Genomic DNA, 16,192 nt, shown 5'->3' with positions numbered 1-16,192 from the left:
GTACTGACAGCATGAGCTTGAGTAGCACAGTAGGCATCATTCATCTACATATGCCTTAAGTCCCATGTAAAGATGGTAAAACACCACTTAGTTGATCAGCTCCATCTTATCTCACTAGGACAATTTCCATATCAGCTGATGACATCATGTGCTTTTCCTCCAGTACATTACAATATCCTCTTAAGTTAAATTACTTTACAAAAAAAATTCAACTTTCAATTCTGTCACAAAGATGTCACCTCAGCTCAACTCATCACGCTGCTAGTAGCTCATCTGTTAGCCTGCTTCATCTTTAGGTCACAAACAGCTTCACGCTCTTCCTCAAACCTTCTACAGGCGTTGCCGTGTCCGTTATTCTCACCTCTCGGAGCAGCGTGAGGGAGCCGCCCGTGATGGGAGCTGGGCTAGAGGAGACAGAGAGGATAGGAGGATGGGGAGAGGAGGAGGACAATGATGAAGTGAGGATGGGAGGAGATGCGGAGGAGGACGGGGTTGGTGGATGTGGGGAGGAGGCTGCGAGTACAGGAGGGGAAGATGAGGAGGATGAAGAAGACGACGAGAGGGGAGGTGGGTGAGGAGAGGATCGCTGGGGTTTCCCGTCCTGCTCTCGATGTGTCGCTCCGTTGAGCATCGTTCCCGGTCTGTCCGCTCTGTCGTCTGTGGTCTTTGAGGACATGCTGAGCAATGCCTTCTCCATGTTGTCCCTCAGTGCCCGGCGCTCTGAAAACCAGCAGTCCACCTCAGTCTTGGAGAGCCGGGTCTCCTGGGCCAGCTGGTCTACAGAACACAGTTCAGGGGATCAGATGGAAACCAGTCAAGGACTTAAAACAAGCTCATTAAAACTATTCCTGTCATGCAGGCGCCCATCAGGGGACAGCTAGTGTCTCTTTTTGGGTGAAAGAAAATGAAGTTGTCTGTCTTCAAATAGAAGACAGAAAACTTTGGTAGTCTTCTTCAAAGTTAGTTAAAATGTAAGATTCAAGCTGAACATGAGTCTTGCCCTCCTTCAGTGGCTACGTCTTTGAAAAACAGTCTTTTTCCAACAACTTGTCCTTGCACACAGAGCCTGAACGAGTCTTAGTACCTGAAGTGGCAGTCAGACTGCAGGTGGTTCTGAGTTTCTGCCACCAAACAATTGGCTGAACGCACATGAGAGCTTTCTACACATCATTTCCCATGAATAAAGATGACCAGTTCCTCTCTGCACGGATTTCTATTTTTGTAACTAAAAAGAGATGTTTTTTCTGAACTTTCACATAAATTATCTTGACTAATCCCTTTTTTTGACTCCCCTCAGGCGAAAATCTAAAAACTGTACACATACATATGGTTTAATACTCGTGTTTTAACTGGAGCAATAGGCATTTGATTAGAAATGGATCTTATATGATGGCCAACTGGAGCACTGAGCAGCTGATCACTGAGCTCACCATCGAGAGACAACATTCACTCACAGGAACATGAGTGCAGATGATACAAACCAGCCACGAATCAAGGGACAACATGTACAGTATATAACACACACACACACACACACGTACCCGAATTAAACACAAACATTAGTATTAACTCTCACAAGAACTTGTGATGTATCTTTTAGGAAGATGGGCGAGGGGCGGGGTGGGTACCTAGTTGTGTCTCTGATGGAGAACTGCTCCTCTGGAAACTCTCCTCCAGAGCCTTCAGCTGCTCCGACGACTTGCCCTTCACCCGCTCCAGCAGGGGGAACTGGCTGGGCACTGTCTTCTTCACAAGACCTTCTTTAGGTGCTGCTGTTGTCTCAGCTTTGACAAGCACAGGTGGTGGAGGAACACCTTCAACAGGTTGAGAGGTAGAGGATGTGTGTGATAAATCTCATATTCAGTGCTTAAAAATTGTTGTCAGGATGATTAAGGACAATCTGAACTCCGAATGTGGTTTTATTTTGTTGTTTGGTTGCTTTAGCAAAACCTCCACTGGAAATAAATTTACAACACTCAAAAGAAATGGGCAAGATTAAGCACAGCCAAGGTTGTAGAGATACTGCCACACCAAATACCTTTGAGATTAAGGAGCCTTTGTTCACTGAACCACTTCTTTATCTCTCCTCTGGACAGCCCGGTGGTCTCGATCAGCCGGTAGATCTATCACATGACAACACACACCATAAAGCAAAACAATAACCGTGGGTGTTTATCAGAGGCTGTCCTGTTTTTATCTCACAAACGACAGCACCGGTAAATTAGAAAATAAAAGTTGACAAACTGTTACAGCGAGGCATCAAAAGTGTCATTTCACTCACATATTCTTACCTCATCTTCCTCGGGGAAAGGACACTGTGTGTAGCTGGATCGCAGCACCGTTAGCTGCTCGCCTGTTTTATTGGGGTCAACAGTGAAGCTCAGAACCTTCTGTGAGACCAGCTTTGATGCAGCCAGCGGAGCGGTTATGGTTTGAATGATGGACGGTCGTTTGCTCTCTGTGGCGACCACAGTGGATGCCAGAGGTCGTTTGAGCGACTGTGCCACCTGAAGTTAAGATTATGGGAAATTTTATTTCTTCATGTTGAAGATATATGCTGAATTTCATTAAGATTTACACAGGAGTTGTGGAAAGTAATACCATAGTCAGTGTTTAGTACCTGATTAGCCACAGTGAGAGCCAGCGGGGCGCATGTGACCGTGGAGCCGTTGGCGACAGGAGTCAGCACCAGGCTGGTCTGTCCCAGGAGCTGACAGGGGAGGGACTGCAGGACTGAGGTTGTAGGCTGCAGGGATTTGGAGGCTGCGGTGGAGGCAGACGTGTTGGTGGATGACTGGGAGTTGAGCTGAGGGGTGACAACTGTGAAGGTCTGAGGCACCGAGGAGATTGTACCGTTGAACATTTTCTTCCTGGCTTCTTCCACCTGGCATTGGAGAAATTCACTTGTTACACTTCAGTAAAGTATTACTTCCCTCACTTGACTTCATGCACGACTGCTAATCTGTAAAAAAAATAAATAAATTCTATACTGCAATAGTTTGAAAGCACAAAAGTGTTTTACATCCTGTTTCCTTACTTGTTGCTGATGCAAGTTTGGGGAAAATGTAAGGCTCGACTTCATTTTACACTCATATTGCAGGTCTGTCGTTATTTGGGTGATGTAAAATGAAACTAAGTACCATCTTGAGGTTGTTCGCCTGTTGAAGTCGACCTTCTGGATACCACATTTTGCGCTGAGAGATATTTCTGTAAAATTCTATCACAATTATCAATGTGTGACATCTAGATTGATTGATTGGCCAGATTTGACTGTGTGCGGTCACAGTGACCTTGACCTTTCGCCACAAACATTTTTTTTTTAATATGATTTATCTCGGAGTGTTAAATGGATGTTTGTGCAAAGAAATTCCTCCAAGGCATTCCTGAGAGGTGGCACTGAGGAGAACAGAGCAGACGACAGAGTCATCATGCCTCCGGCCCACAACTGTTGCCAGCGTAGACACATAATGGAAGGGTGAAAACTAACTATATTTCAAGGGTAACTGAATCATCTCTAAAACATACCCACAACATGATTGATGCTACCACAACAGGCAGTCTACTTGTGCTTTAAGAAATGGTGATACAGCATCAAAAATTAAGCACGGCCACCCAATAGCCCTGCGAGGATACGGCATTCATCACTCGAGGGAACAAGTGATAATCAACTATGCAAAAATGATGATCATTGATTTAGAAAAATGAAATTGTATAATTCCTACCTCCTCAGGTGACCAGCTAATGCCCTGTTTGAGCCTCTGTGTGGTAAACCAGACTTTGATTTGTTCTTCTGGGTGTTTGGAGACAGCAGTGAGCCAGGAGAGCTCCGCCTGCGTTGGATAGGGGAACTTGTTGAAGGAAGAGATGAGTGTCAGGTTGTCGTCCAGCGAAGGATTGTATTTACTTGTGTTGAGGGGCACAGCGATCTTCGGCACCTGGTAGGACACAGTCAACAGTAAGGGTTTTTTTTCTCTTCCCAAGAGGAGCGGTGATTTCCACAAGTGTTTTATTTTCAGTTACAACATGAAAGAAATTTCAAGGAAGTTTCCCAAAATGTATCAAGACCAAGGATCAAAGACTTTAAGCTGTTTTTCGTAAAACATTTCAAATGCCAAAATTTCAACAAAACAGTTTGATAATTTGAGAAATAGATCTACTTGCTGAGGTACATGAGAAGATAAATGGCACTCTGACTCTGAAATCTCTTCAATACATAGCAGGAGTCATGCCGTGATTAGCTTAGCATAAAGAATAGTATCAGAGGGCAACAGCTAGCATGGTTTTGTCCAAACTTAGGCAACAAAATCCAGCTACAAACACTTCTAACTGGTTACATACGAAGTACAGAGATTACAGGCTGTTCAACAACATAAAATATGTCAGTAAATACTGCATTTGTGACTTTCAAGTGTTTTCATATACATCTTTACGATGGCAGTTGCTAACGAGTGGCTAACCCAGATGAGATGTTGTTGCTGACATTACATATAATCACCACGCAAACAAGAGAAGCATCAAGCTAGTTGGCCACTGAAGCTATGCTTTCATAGAGATGTTGGTTCAGCATCTTTTTGTTTCTAAACACTGCATTTACACTTCAAAAATCAAAAGTGTTGTGTATTTGTTAAGATTATCTAACCAAACCTGTTTGCCACACAGCTTTTGGTTGAGAGAACCTTGATATTGAGGAAAAATTAAGCTTTCCAGGTGCTGGTTGTTTTTTTGTTGTTGTTGTTGTTTTTTTTAAAGCCATTTCACACTGGTTTCTGGCCTTATGCTAGGCTGAGCTAACAGTTTGCTGGCTTCAACCTGACATTTGGCTGACAAAAATGGAAAGACAGCAAACACATTCATTTCACAGGATGTTTTATTCCATATACTGTTCAGGAAGAGTTCCTGAAAGATGAACGGCAATTTGTGACCTACCTGGGTGTAGTTGAGAGGCCGCTGTAGTGAAGGCATGATGTGAGAAAGGCTGTCTGCTTTTAGGAGCGTTGATTCCGGGATGATGACTGTCCCGTTCACATTGACTGCAGTGATTGGTTTCTTGGTCAGATCGGGGGTCAGTTTACACAACTGAGACTCTGTCCGTTTATCCGTTGATCCTATTTTTGGCTTTCCCATCTTCACTGTGGCAGCTTTGCTGTGCGGCACAGCGGCCAGGTCCTCTGCTTTGCCAGAAACGGCAGTGGAAGAATTGTAAATGACTGCATTGTTATTGCAACCCTCGATCGTCTGTTCCAAGATTGTCTGATTGTTCAGTTTGATGCGTTTGAACTTAAAGTTGCTCTCTCCCGGGTGACACCTCTCGTTGTGCTCTGTTAGGGTGTCAAACTTCTTCGTGTTGAAGTTACAGACGGCGCACAGGTACAGCGGGTTGAGGATGACGTTGGGGTGGTTGGCGTCTACATGTTCTTTGAAGGTGTTAAGGTTCTGTGTGGTGAAGGGGCAGTATTTGCACTCGTAACCCCTCTGCTGCTTACGTGGAGGCTTGGAAATATCCGTTGGCTCTGTCAAAGGGTTGTCTGGAGCTGTAGGGGAGTCAAAGGCCTTCACCATCTGGTCCAGGTCCACAGATGGTTCTGCCTGTGTTACGAGATCAGTCTCCATGGGAGCCTCCTCGGTATGGTTCTCCTCTGTTGTCTGGAAGGGGAAGACAGCAGTTTTTGGGATGACAAGAAATTTATAAACGCATTATGTGTGTTGTCCTGCAGATTTATGAATTAGATCAATTTAAGACCCATCTGCTGCAAACTCATCTGAAACAAAACTGTGAAATTGATTGATTTATGTCAGGCAAAGATTTAATATGTTGCTTCATAAACAAAACTACCTTATAATCACAACAAGGAAACATTAACTAACACTTGAATGCTACTAAAAAAAGTAGTAACAAAAGGCCATACATAAAAAAAAACAATATAAACACTATGATAAGAGTGGCATAGAAATCAATCCTAAAACCCAGAAATAAGTTAGCATTATAAACCTTTTGGTTTTCTCCTGGTGTTTGGTTAAATGCCTGAAATAACATCTATGGTTAACACAAGCTAAGATAACGTTTTGTTTTCAACAACATAAAATCCATCTAGAAAATACCACACTTGTGGTTTTTCATGCATCTTAACAGCCGTTGCTAAACAAGGCTGTTTAGCTCAGACACGTGGTTGTAGTGTACCTCCATGTCATGTGACTCCTCTGCATCATCATCCAGCTCCACCATGGTCTGCTCTGGTCGGATCATACAGGGGGTGGAAGCCTTTCGCCGACTAGACATGATGATGATGGATACAGGGTTTATCCTGGTAGGCAGACTACGACCAAGGAGCCAGTGATGCGGGCCTATGGTCACCGAGTAGCGGGTGGAAGGACGCACCACAGATAGGCAAGAGTGGGAGTTCACAGATAAAGAGTCTGGGGACAATTCCTGGTCTGTGCAGGGTCAGCAGCAGGAGTGAGATGAAGCCAATGGAAGATGAAGGGGGGGATGGGGCTGTTGTAGAACAGCGTTGGCTTGGCGCACTGACAGTGTCAGCTCCAGTGCTGGTCGACCTCCTGGACACGCATGACAGGATTCTACCTGGAAGAGTAGAGAGACATATTTTTAAAATAATATTGGTACTTAAGCTCACGTGCTTAACACTACGTTCACCTTTTATCATAAATTTTGATTGTTATGTAAAGAAGAATGATGGCAAAAAGATTAAACACGGATGAAGAAATTAAAATCCCTTTGAATTTATATTACAGCAGACACCAAAGCATTAGAAGTTGATTATTTGATGGCAGCAGTAGAGCGAGTACAGGAAAGAAGGTGTGTGAGAGTATGATAGGGAATGACATGTAGCAATGGTCCGCTGCTAGAACGCTACACTAGACCTTGTTGATATGTGACGTGCATCTAAACCAGCAGGCTAGCGGGACACCCCTCCAAGCTGCTGCCCTCAGTGTGTCAAGAAATGCAACCTGCTGGTTTATTCAAGCTCAGCAGGATCCTACGTGGAATAGAAGTGAGCTACGACCTAAAATGTGGCAGAGCCAAGTGAAAGCTAGCGGGGAGAAAATGTCTGAATGATGAAACATGTCAAATGGCCAACAGTCTACAGCCATGGACAGACTGAATGAACCTTAGAACCAAATGAAAATTGCAGAGGGACAAACAGTGAAATCACTGTCAGACTAAAGGAACTTGAGGAGTTTGGAGGAACAGATCCAGTCACAGCAGTAAGCTTCTAGTTTGGCCATTCTCCCAAACTGACCCCTAGATCTGAGGTCGCGCTGATATAAGTTGTCAACTGATACGGATTTTTCGGATCCAATAGAGATGTTTAGGCAGGAGGTCGGCTGATGTATAATGCCGATGTTATGCTGTTTTTGCTTCTTTTTTTTTGGCATTTGATAAATTACAAGTATTTATGATAATTAGAAACGAAATTGCTGAACTTCTTGCTGACCTGAAAAAACTAAAAAAGTAAAAACATAGTCATGCACAATTCCATTATTTCATGCACATTACAACCTAATATGCATAGGTATCTTAGCCGGGGACATGCTTTAGATGCACTGGAAATTAAGAAGTGAAACAGATGAATGCACTCAGTTGCAGGCATTATTTGTTTATTATTTCCAATTGGCCTCATGAGCACAGGCATTGGCCGATGTTGATTATTAAAATGCCATTAATTGGTCCGATTGATTGTTCTGCCAGTAATGATTATCAATAATTGATTGGTGCTTTTATTCTAGTGTCAATTTGAATCAGAACTTTAAAATACAATCAGTGCAAGAAAAACAGAGATGAAAAAAAAAATTTAATACTACATTGGGTAACTAAGTGGGCGGCATGGTGTTGCAGTGCTGTGGTTAACATCGTCGCCTCACAGCAAGAAGGTTCTGGGTTCGAGTTCCAGGGTCTTTCTGTGTGAGCCTGCATGTTCTCCCTGTTCCTGTGTGGGTTCTCTCTGGTACTCCAGCTTCCTCCCACAGTCCAAAGACATCAAGAGGGGACGAGGCTGATTGATACTCTAAATTGACTGTAGGTGTGACTGTGAGTGTGAATGGTTGTCTGTCTCTATGTGCTGGACCTGCGATGGATTCGCGACCCGTCCAGGGTGAACCCCGCCTCTCGCACGAAGGCTGCTGGGATAGACCCGCAACCCTTGACAGGTAGAAAATGAATGGATAGATATTTTTGCCATTTTTTTTGCCAAAAGATGTCTATGAACACTTTATAAACATTTGTGCTTTTGCAGTTTGTGTGGGAGGAGAATTGATGGGGGTGGGGCGGCATTTAATTTGCTTTTAAATAGACTTTTAGTTCCCAGTATTTTAAGGCTTGACATGATTTAATTGTGTCCGTCAACAAACTGGTTGCTATAACAACTCGTGCTCTTCTATTTATAGGACGTTAGTGGAATTAAATGACGTGCAGAAAGTCCCCTCCAATGCCACAAGGGCGCATCGACCCTTTACTGGAGTTTAAAAGTCATAATTGACTGTTGTTTTTAACTCTCAAGTACATTAATGAATCACATGGAAATCCCCCAGTAGAAAAATGCACTTTTGAGTTAGTAATCCATCCATCCATTTTCTTCTGCTTATCCTGTTAAGGGTCGCGGGGGGTGGAGCCTATCCAAGCAGCTTTTGGGTGAGAAGTGGGGTTCACCCTGGACAGGTCACCAGTCCATCACAGGGCCAACACGTAGAGACAGACAACCATTCACACTCACAGTCACACCTACGGTCAATTTAGAGTATCAATCAGCCTTGTCCTCTCTTGATATCTTTGGACTGTGGGAGGAAGCTGGAGTACCAGAGAGAACCCACACAGGAACAGGGAGAACATGCAGACTCCACACAGAAAGATCCTGTGCTGGAACCAGGACTCCAACCCAGAACCTTCTTGCTGTGAGGCGACAGTGCTGCACCACTGTGCCGCCCTGGCAAAAATATAAACTGCAATTAATTGAAGAGTTAGTTTCTCTTATTTTTCTGTAAGCAAACCAACTGTTACACAACTAGGGAAACATTCTCTTAAACTATATGAACTTTGTCCACTTCCATCACACACCTGACACATTTATCTGGCCAACACCGACGGAGACTTCAGGAAGCAAGTCAATGCCATCCTGCAACATTCACATGGGACCTTGTGATATGCATGTGACATTGCTGGTATAATACAGCAGCTGACGGGTCTGCAGCTGTTGGCGAGACACGTTAACTAATCATAAGTGTGAATCGTGTGATTAGCTTTAGGTCTCCCTCATAAAAGCCAAGGTGATGTCAAGATAAAACGGACAACAAGCAAAGTGAGAGTGAGCAGAGCAAACTTGAGTGAGTGAGGAGAACATTCTAAGGAGAGGGAAGCGTATTCAAGTGGAGAAATCTATTGATATCCTAGAGGCCTCATGCTGAAGCATCGTACTCTTTATTGGCATGTAAAAGTCAAATGAGTTGATGACGCTACGGTGCTGCTATGTCGGAGCACGATGAGGTTCTTCTCACATAATGAGGAAAGTCCCCTTCCAAAATTAATTACTCTCTTTACAATGAAATATGTAATCGCTAAAAGCAAACAGGGCAGCGCAACAATAAGAGATTGTAATCATTCCACGTCAAATCGAGGCTCGGAGGCTTCAGTCATTCAGCAGTCTTCCTATTGTCCCAAGATAACACAACTCTTTAAACATCCCACTGAGGCATCATTAGAATGCAGACTCGTTAGCATGGTGTCACTATAGCAACCGTAGAGCTGTAGTCAAGAAGCTGCTATCTCTGTGTCATGGATTGAGACTGCATGTGTACAGTGATGACCCGACTGTAAATCAGAGATGAGGTGTTTGAGGAGGAGAGGCAGACAAAATGAAATCCCTCAGAAAATGTGAATCTGGAGGAAATAAATAACCTGTCTGAGCAGGCTAGAGGATCTCATTCTTCCAGGTTCGCTCCAGCTTTAAATGTAAGGGTTCCCCTGCTTCACTCACCGTCGATGGAGAAGGCCAAGGTCCAGTCACAAGGAGAAGAAAAGGTTCAGACTTTCTTAATTAAACCCATAGTCACAGACAGCAGGGAGAATTCTCTCTCAACAGTAGATGTTACAGAGGTGTGTGGTTGCTACTTATCTCTCTTTCTCTCTCTCTCACTCACACACACACACACACACACACACACACACACACACACACACACACACACACACACACCCTTTTCAACCCAGCATAGTCGCCAACATCCTGAGAGAAACTAGAGATGTTGCATCTGTCAGCTGCATCTGAAGTGCCACTTTATCTGACCTGCTGAGCCTCTGGAGCTTCATTGCTGACACAGCCGCAACACTTTTTGGAAGTGCTGATTGGGACTTAAAGAAACATTCCACCAATTTTCAACTTGGGCCCTAGTGAGACCGATCAAAGACCTTGGTTTGTTTCTGATTTTTTTTAAACCTAACATGTAAACACATTCATTCTACTGTAATGGTATTTCTCAAACTCCGACAAACAGAGCTACATAATGCATTTGGAGATAGATGTACTTTGTATGTTCTGTGCATGATCCATAGGATCTGCATCCTACAACCTGCAGACATGTCTGACAGTTAACAATCAAGGTTAAAAACAACCATTTCTGGACAGGAGGCAAACTATGCTGTCACAGCTTAAGGAGTTGTCTTTAATAGTCACCGACTTAAAAGTTGTATGGCAGCCCACTTGATGCTGGCTTGATATGTGACCAAAAAAAAGATGAACAGGAGGAAAAGTCTGACTACCACCTAGCATACCATACCAGTAAACAATTCTTCCCCATTAATGTTTGCTGGGAGCTATGACTATAGCTGAGCTGCTATAGTGCATGTACCCTACTTACACAATGGACGGTTTCCTAATTTAAATAAAAGGACAAAGCTGGAAAATAGAGGAATTTCCCTTTAAGGGAAAAAAGGGAGGAGAGATACTGTAGCATTGAGCTGGACTTCCACCTCCTACTGGTGTGTTGAGCCCACACAACACAGCCGAGGGAGGATGAGCAATACATGCCACATCCATATTAATCTGTATACAACAGTGCTACCGTATGGAACATCAGTCCTTTACGGAGGCTCACAGCTGTGAGCAGAGGCTAAAACTCCTACACAAACAGCAGTTCGGGTTGTATAGATGAGTTAAACTCATGTGAACTCCATCCCAAAACTAAATGCTGAGGACTGAGGATTTACTGGCACCAGCAGTGTCTTCATCTCAGCTCTCTCATTTTCACCAGTGGAGGGAGGGGCTGATCTCCTGTTGCCTACACTGGCTGCTGAGCACTGAGTGATACAGATGAAAATCCACTAGACGGACACAACTTACGGCACGGCACTAAGTTGTACAATACCTTTATATCAACATTAATAAAAAGTTCCAGTCTCATTAACAAAAGGCAAATGTTCAAAGTCCCTGAAATCTTAGCTGTGACACATTTAGTGATTCAAAATCTCAGCTGTGGGGGTGAAAATAACCTGTCATAGCTTTCCATTTGCTTTAAAACGGAAAAAAATATTAGTTAATTTGCAAAGCTTTTGCAACCCATCTTAAGCAAATCTCCCACCTGTTCCTTCGTGTGTCTAACCTCGTCTGCTCGTGTGTGCAGAGGGAGCTCTGCACTGGAGCTGCAACTCCCTGCTGTCTGGATGCTCATTAAACTTGTATGAATACTAAGCCTAGAAGCCCTTCGGCTGTCCGTCTGCCTGTTGTCTTGTCCGATGGTGCATTGTATTGGCAGAAGTATCGGTCCGAAAGACAGCAGCAAATACAGGTATCAGATAGGGATGCAGTGATCTGATAGTACAGAATTATCATCCTGACACTGACTCAAATAGCAGGATAATGGGGAAAACTAAAGTTTAAATTTAATTCTGTGGTACTGGACTACACTGTGGTACTACTACTACTACTACTACTACTACTACTACTACTACTACTACTACTACAGCAAAATTATGCGTCAGCAGTGTTCCTGTATTTCTGTGGGCCTGTATATTTATTTGTTAATTTTTTTTAAACAATCTTTAAAAAAGCAATTGTTCAGTCACACTGTTGCTAAACACATATCAGAAAGATCTCAATCTCTTCAACACAGTAGGGCATTTAGCTTAACCCCCTCTAACCTTGGTTGGCATGGCTCAGGGGTAGAGTGGCCATCTAGCAACCAAAGGGTCGCTGGTTCCATCCTCGACCCTGGTGGCCATGTCGAAGTGTCCTTGAGCAAGATACTGAACCCACAACCGCTCCTGATGAATAGGTTGGTGCCTTGCATCGTAGCCTTCGCCATCAGTGTGTGTGTGTGTGTGTGTGTGTGTGTGTGTGAGAATGGTTGAATGAGATGACACTGTAAAGTGCTTTGAGAGGTAGGAAGGTACTATATAAATTGAGTCCATTTACCATTTGTTAAGTTAACACTGGTATTGGTCCAACTGGTATTTGTATCAACTAACACCGGAACGTAAGGTACCTGTACGGGTATCCAGGCTGTTTAACGTCTGAAGATATCTGATGATACAATTCAAGCGTAATGTGCAATCGGAAGGGTGTCTATCACTGAAGCAGACAGAGGGTATGAGTCACAGCAGCACACTCCACTCTGATCCTATTTCTGGGTTTTGTTAACATAAACCGTTGTGCGTTTGAGGGTAAAAATGATTCTACTCTCCGAGACAGTAATATTAGAAAAGCAGTATCATGGGGCCTTTTGCTGCAGAACCAAATTATCCTCCTGCCAACCTGCAAGTACGTGTGCAAGGCTCACAGTTTTACTGATACACAAGTTGGTCAAATGTTAGTTATTGTAAAAAAGAGGAGGCGAGCAAACATAAAGGTCGAAGCTTGATTTGAATTTGTGCGTAAGCTCCACACAGACTCTGTGCCATCGCCTCAGTGTGTGGCCTTGGCCATTGGTGAGTATTTATATTGCACTGGTGAGGCTTTACTGCACTGCAATTACACAACCACAATACAAGTTGGTAGCAGAGCTTCTATGTCACTGTGTTGATTTTCTTTGTGTGCTTCAAGGTGCACATCCGGCCGTGGCGTAGGCCAGTGCTTCAACAACAGGTGTGCAGTGAGAGCCCTTTAGTCAGCCATGAAATGCTTTTCATGGCTGGATGGATTTTTTTTGTAAAATAGAATACGTTTCTACAAATAAGGTGGCATTTATATGTTTAAACCCCCCCCCCCCAAAAAAACCTTCTGAAAATAACAAAATTATTATTTGTTCTTTAAAATCCATCTTCAATCATCATTAACGTGAGATGCTCAGGCTCTCAAGCTAACTGGTCGTGGAAACCTGAAGCCAAACAAACAGAGAACAACAGTAACATTAGTCATGATAGTACTGTTGATAGTATACATGAGATTACATTTTTGCATACATACAATCCATATCAACAGCACAGAGAGTATGGTTTTATAAGTGAAGGTGATGACGCAGAGCCGAAGCCCAGTGTGGAGACAAGCTTGACGCTCTTAAATGAGGTGCTTAAATCTTCCACACTGAAACACATTTTTTTAAAAGATTAATTTACGATTATTAGTAAAGTTTAGCAAAACAACTCATTAATATCCATCAATTAATTGTAGAAAAAAAAAGACATTTTAAACAAAATGTTAAAGAAATGAATCATGTTCTTGCATTTAGTTTGTTTGGTTTAGTTTAGTTTTATTAGTCAAATACAAATCTTAAAAAGGGCCACAAAGAATTTTTTCAGTGAGTCAAAGGTCCATTTGAGGTCTGTCGGGCCACATACGATGATACTGTAATATTCAAAACAAAACGTCCTTTTCATCAAAATAATCAGATAAATGCAAACTAAATAAAAATGTAAATTCCATTTTGACATAAATTAAAATAAATAGTCGAATAAAACAAAGTATGATCCCCTTCATGGATCTAAAACAAATGTGTCAGGAGGGGGTTAAGAACAATTTTCTTTTTAAATATAAACCACAAGGAAGAAGGAAAAATGTATTTCTGAAAAAACCAAAAAAAAAACCAAAAATGGCTCTGGCTGGACTGGCAATGCGGGAAACCTCCCAATGGTCACCCTGCCTTGATGTGCTGACCCGACCACAACACTTCAGAGTGAAGGAATAAAAGTTCAGGGGCCACAAATAGGCGGCCGCCTATTGAGGATGACTGATCTATTCATTTCACCGCACATTTACCAAAACCCAAATAAAAATGCAAACTTAAATCGCAAAATGCTCACCACAGCCAAAATCAATGAATGTGATTTAAATTTAATCAACGCAAGCGTATGATTCATTAAGTTAATCACTTACCAGCCCTAATTATGACATGTGAAAAGAACAGATCAGTCAAAATAGTTATTTCCTATTGTTACAGGGTGTGCGATCTTTTACAGGCATGAATAGTGTTGGTCTTTAAGCATGAATACGTCTTCACAAACTGCACGTACATGTCTCATGAGAAATCCCAACCACCAAGCGCATCTCTCACATGAACTGATAGTAAATGATAAAAAGGCAGCCAGACAAATCTTCTGCACAGCCTTTGGTATGAAACATTGGAGCCACAGCTCCCTCCAACACTGCCCGAACAAAGACCAAGAAGCAGAGCAGCTGGCAGAACCTGGCAGAGCTTCTTGATTGTTGCAGGAGAAATGAAAGCAGCAGCAGCAGCAGCAGCAGCAGCAGCACAATCAACCTACAGGCATCACACACACAAGGACACATGAATAGCAACCTCTACGGCTCCTGCGCTGGAAGCCACGCGTGAAGTACAAACCAGCCGTTTAGACTGGAGCTCTGAAATAATGAGCTTAACAAGACAAGAGAGCAGCATAAATAGGCATCGGACGACCACCAGCTGAAGCAAACAGTCACATAACAAACTGAAACTTTGAGGCTCCATCAAACATTCCAGGAGAGTGCACAAGCTGATTTGTTCGCGTTGCCGCTTGAGGTGTGCGCGTGTCTTTGTGTGTGTGTGTGTGTCTCTCTCTCGCTTGCTGTTTTTTTTGAGTGCGTTTTCCCTCCTGACTGCTTGTTCCTCAAGTCAGCCACTGCAGTGAGAAGGACAATGTGTGTGTCTGAGTTGTGTGGGGGATGAGAGGCACCACCGCCATTTGTACAGTGAGTCCCAGCAGGGGTGTATGAGGCAGAATTTTGGACCGTCGCAGAATTAATTTAAATCTCATCACGTGGCTCCTCTAGAGCAAAAGCAAAGTGCTGCACCATGCTCAAGTGCTGGGTATGTTCTGCACAGCAACAGTGCTCAATAATTCTGCTGAGCTGCAATAAAGACTCAGCACCCCAACCCCAAAATGATGAAGCTTACAGATATTACAGTTTTTAATTTTAATGCTGCTATGATATTAGAGAGTTTAAAAAAAATCTGAACCATTTATCAAACTGCATGTGATGCTGCCTGCTGCGGCTGCACCCAGCAACTAAACAATGAAGTGAAACTGGAGCTCCTTAAATACACATAATGCAGATTCTGATGCTGAAATTGCAAGTTTATCGCCAAGATCTGATATCACACATTGTAAAAAAAAATATATATAATTATTGATGCTCAAGAACTGTGGCTAGGCTAAGTAGTGAGCAGGACTATTTCTTCTACTAGAAAGTTGTGTCTCTGATGGACAAATTTGGTGACAATTAGCATTTCTTCACAGCAGTTTCTTCTGAGGTGAATTTTAGCAGACGCAAATAGTGTTAATGAGTGTCAGATTTACTTAAAGCAGTAACTCTGTTCACCCTGACAAGTTGGCTCATTTTCCCAAGAAAGTTCTAGAATGATCTTCTTTAGAATACTCACTGTAGGAGATGGTGGCCAAAATAGTAAACGATGGAACATTTTTCAAGTAGGATACGCTGCTTTTAGTCTTCCACTTGAGCCAGTTCATGCAACATGGAACACACACACTGTAAGACCTGTCTGCAACCTCAACACACACTGTCACACACAAAGGGCAAGCTATAAAAATATCCAAGTGGCACCCACTCTCAAGCTAATGGTTGCATTACTATGGTTACAGTAACCAACAGAAAGTGCGAATGTGTGTGTGTGTGTGTGTGTGTATATCCATGTATATAGATATATATGGATATATAGTGGATGACATCAAGCTGTATGCCAGGAATGAGAGAGAAATTGACTCACTGATCCACACCACCAGGATCTACAGCAA

At 42.9% G+C, this 16,192-nt stretch overlaps 1 protein-coding gene across 3 annotated transcripts in view; it reads right to left on the bottom strand.

Moving 5' to 3' along the window:
* Positions 1–16,192, bottom strand: part of zhx2a (zinc fingers and homeoboxes 2a) — a 37,159-nt gene that overhangs the window by 5,616 nt on the left and 15,351 nt on the right. For 2 of the 3 annotated variants that reach the window (XM_086218984.1, XM_086218985.1), the window contains 8 exons: positions 6,179–6,580; positions 4,927–5,643; positions 3,723–3,935; positions 2,621–2,884; positions 2,292–2,507; positions 2,039–2,123; positions 1,629–1,814; positions 362–777 (listed from right to left, as the gene is read on the bottom strand). In XM_086218984.1, coding sequence (XP_086075110.1) covers positions 362–777; positions 1,629–1,814; positions 2,039–2,123; positions 2,292–2,507; positions 2,621–2,884; positions 3,723–3,935; positions 4,927–5,643; positions 6,179–6,277 — 2,196 coding nt within the window. In that variant the 5' untranslated portion in view covers positions 6,278–6,580. The remainder of the gene's footprint in view (positions 1–361; positions 778–1,628; positions 1,815–2,038; positions 2,124–2,291; positions 2,508–2,620; positions 2,885–3,722; positions 3,936–4,926; positions 5,644–6,178; positions 6,581–16,192) is intronic. The other variant, XM_086218986.1, reaches the window with a different exon arrangement.

The sequence above is a fragment of the Aulostomus chinensis genome, chromosome 11 (genome assembly GCF_037954235.1).
Source record: "Aulostomus chinensis isolate RoL2024-O1b breed Wild chromosome 11, RoL_Achi_v1.0, whole genome shotgun sequence".
Taxonomy (NCBI): domain Eukaryota; kingdom Metazoa; phylum Chordata; class Actinopteri; order Syngnathiformes; family Aulostomidae; genus Aulostomus; species Aulostomus chinensis.
This window is presented reverse-complemented; position numbering and strand designations above follow the sequence as displayed.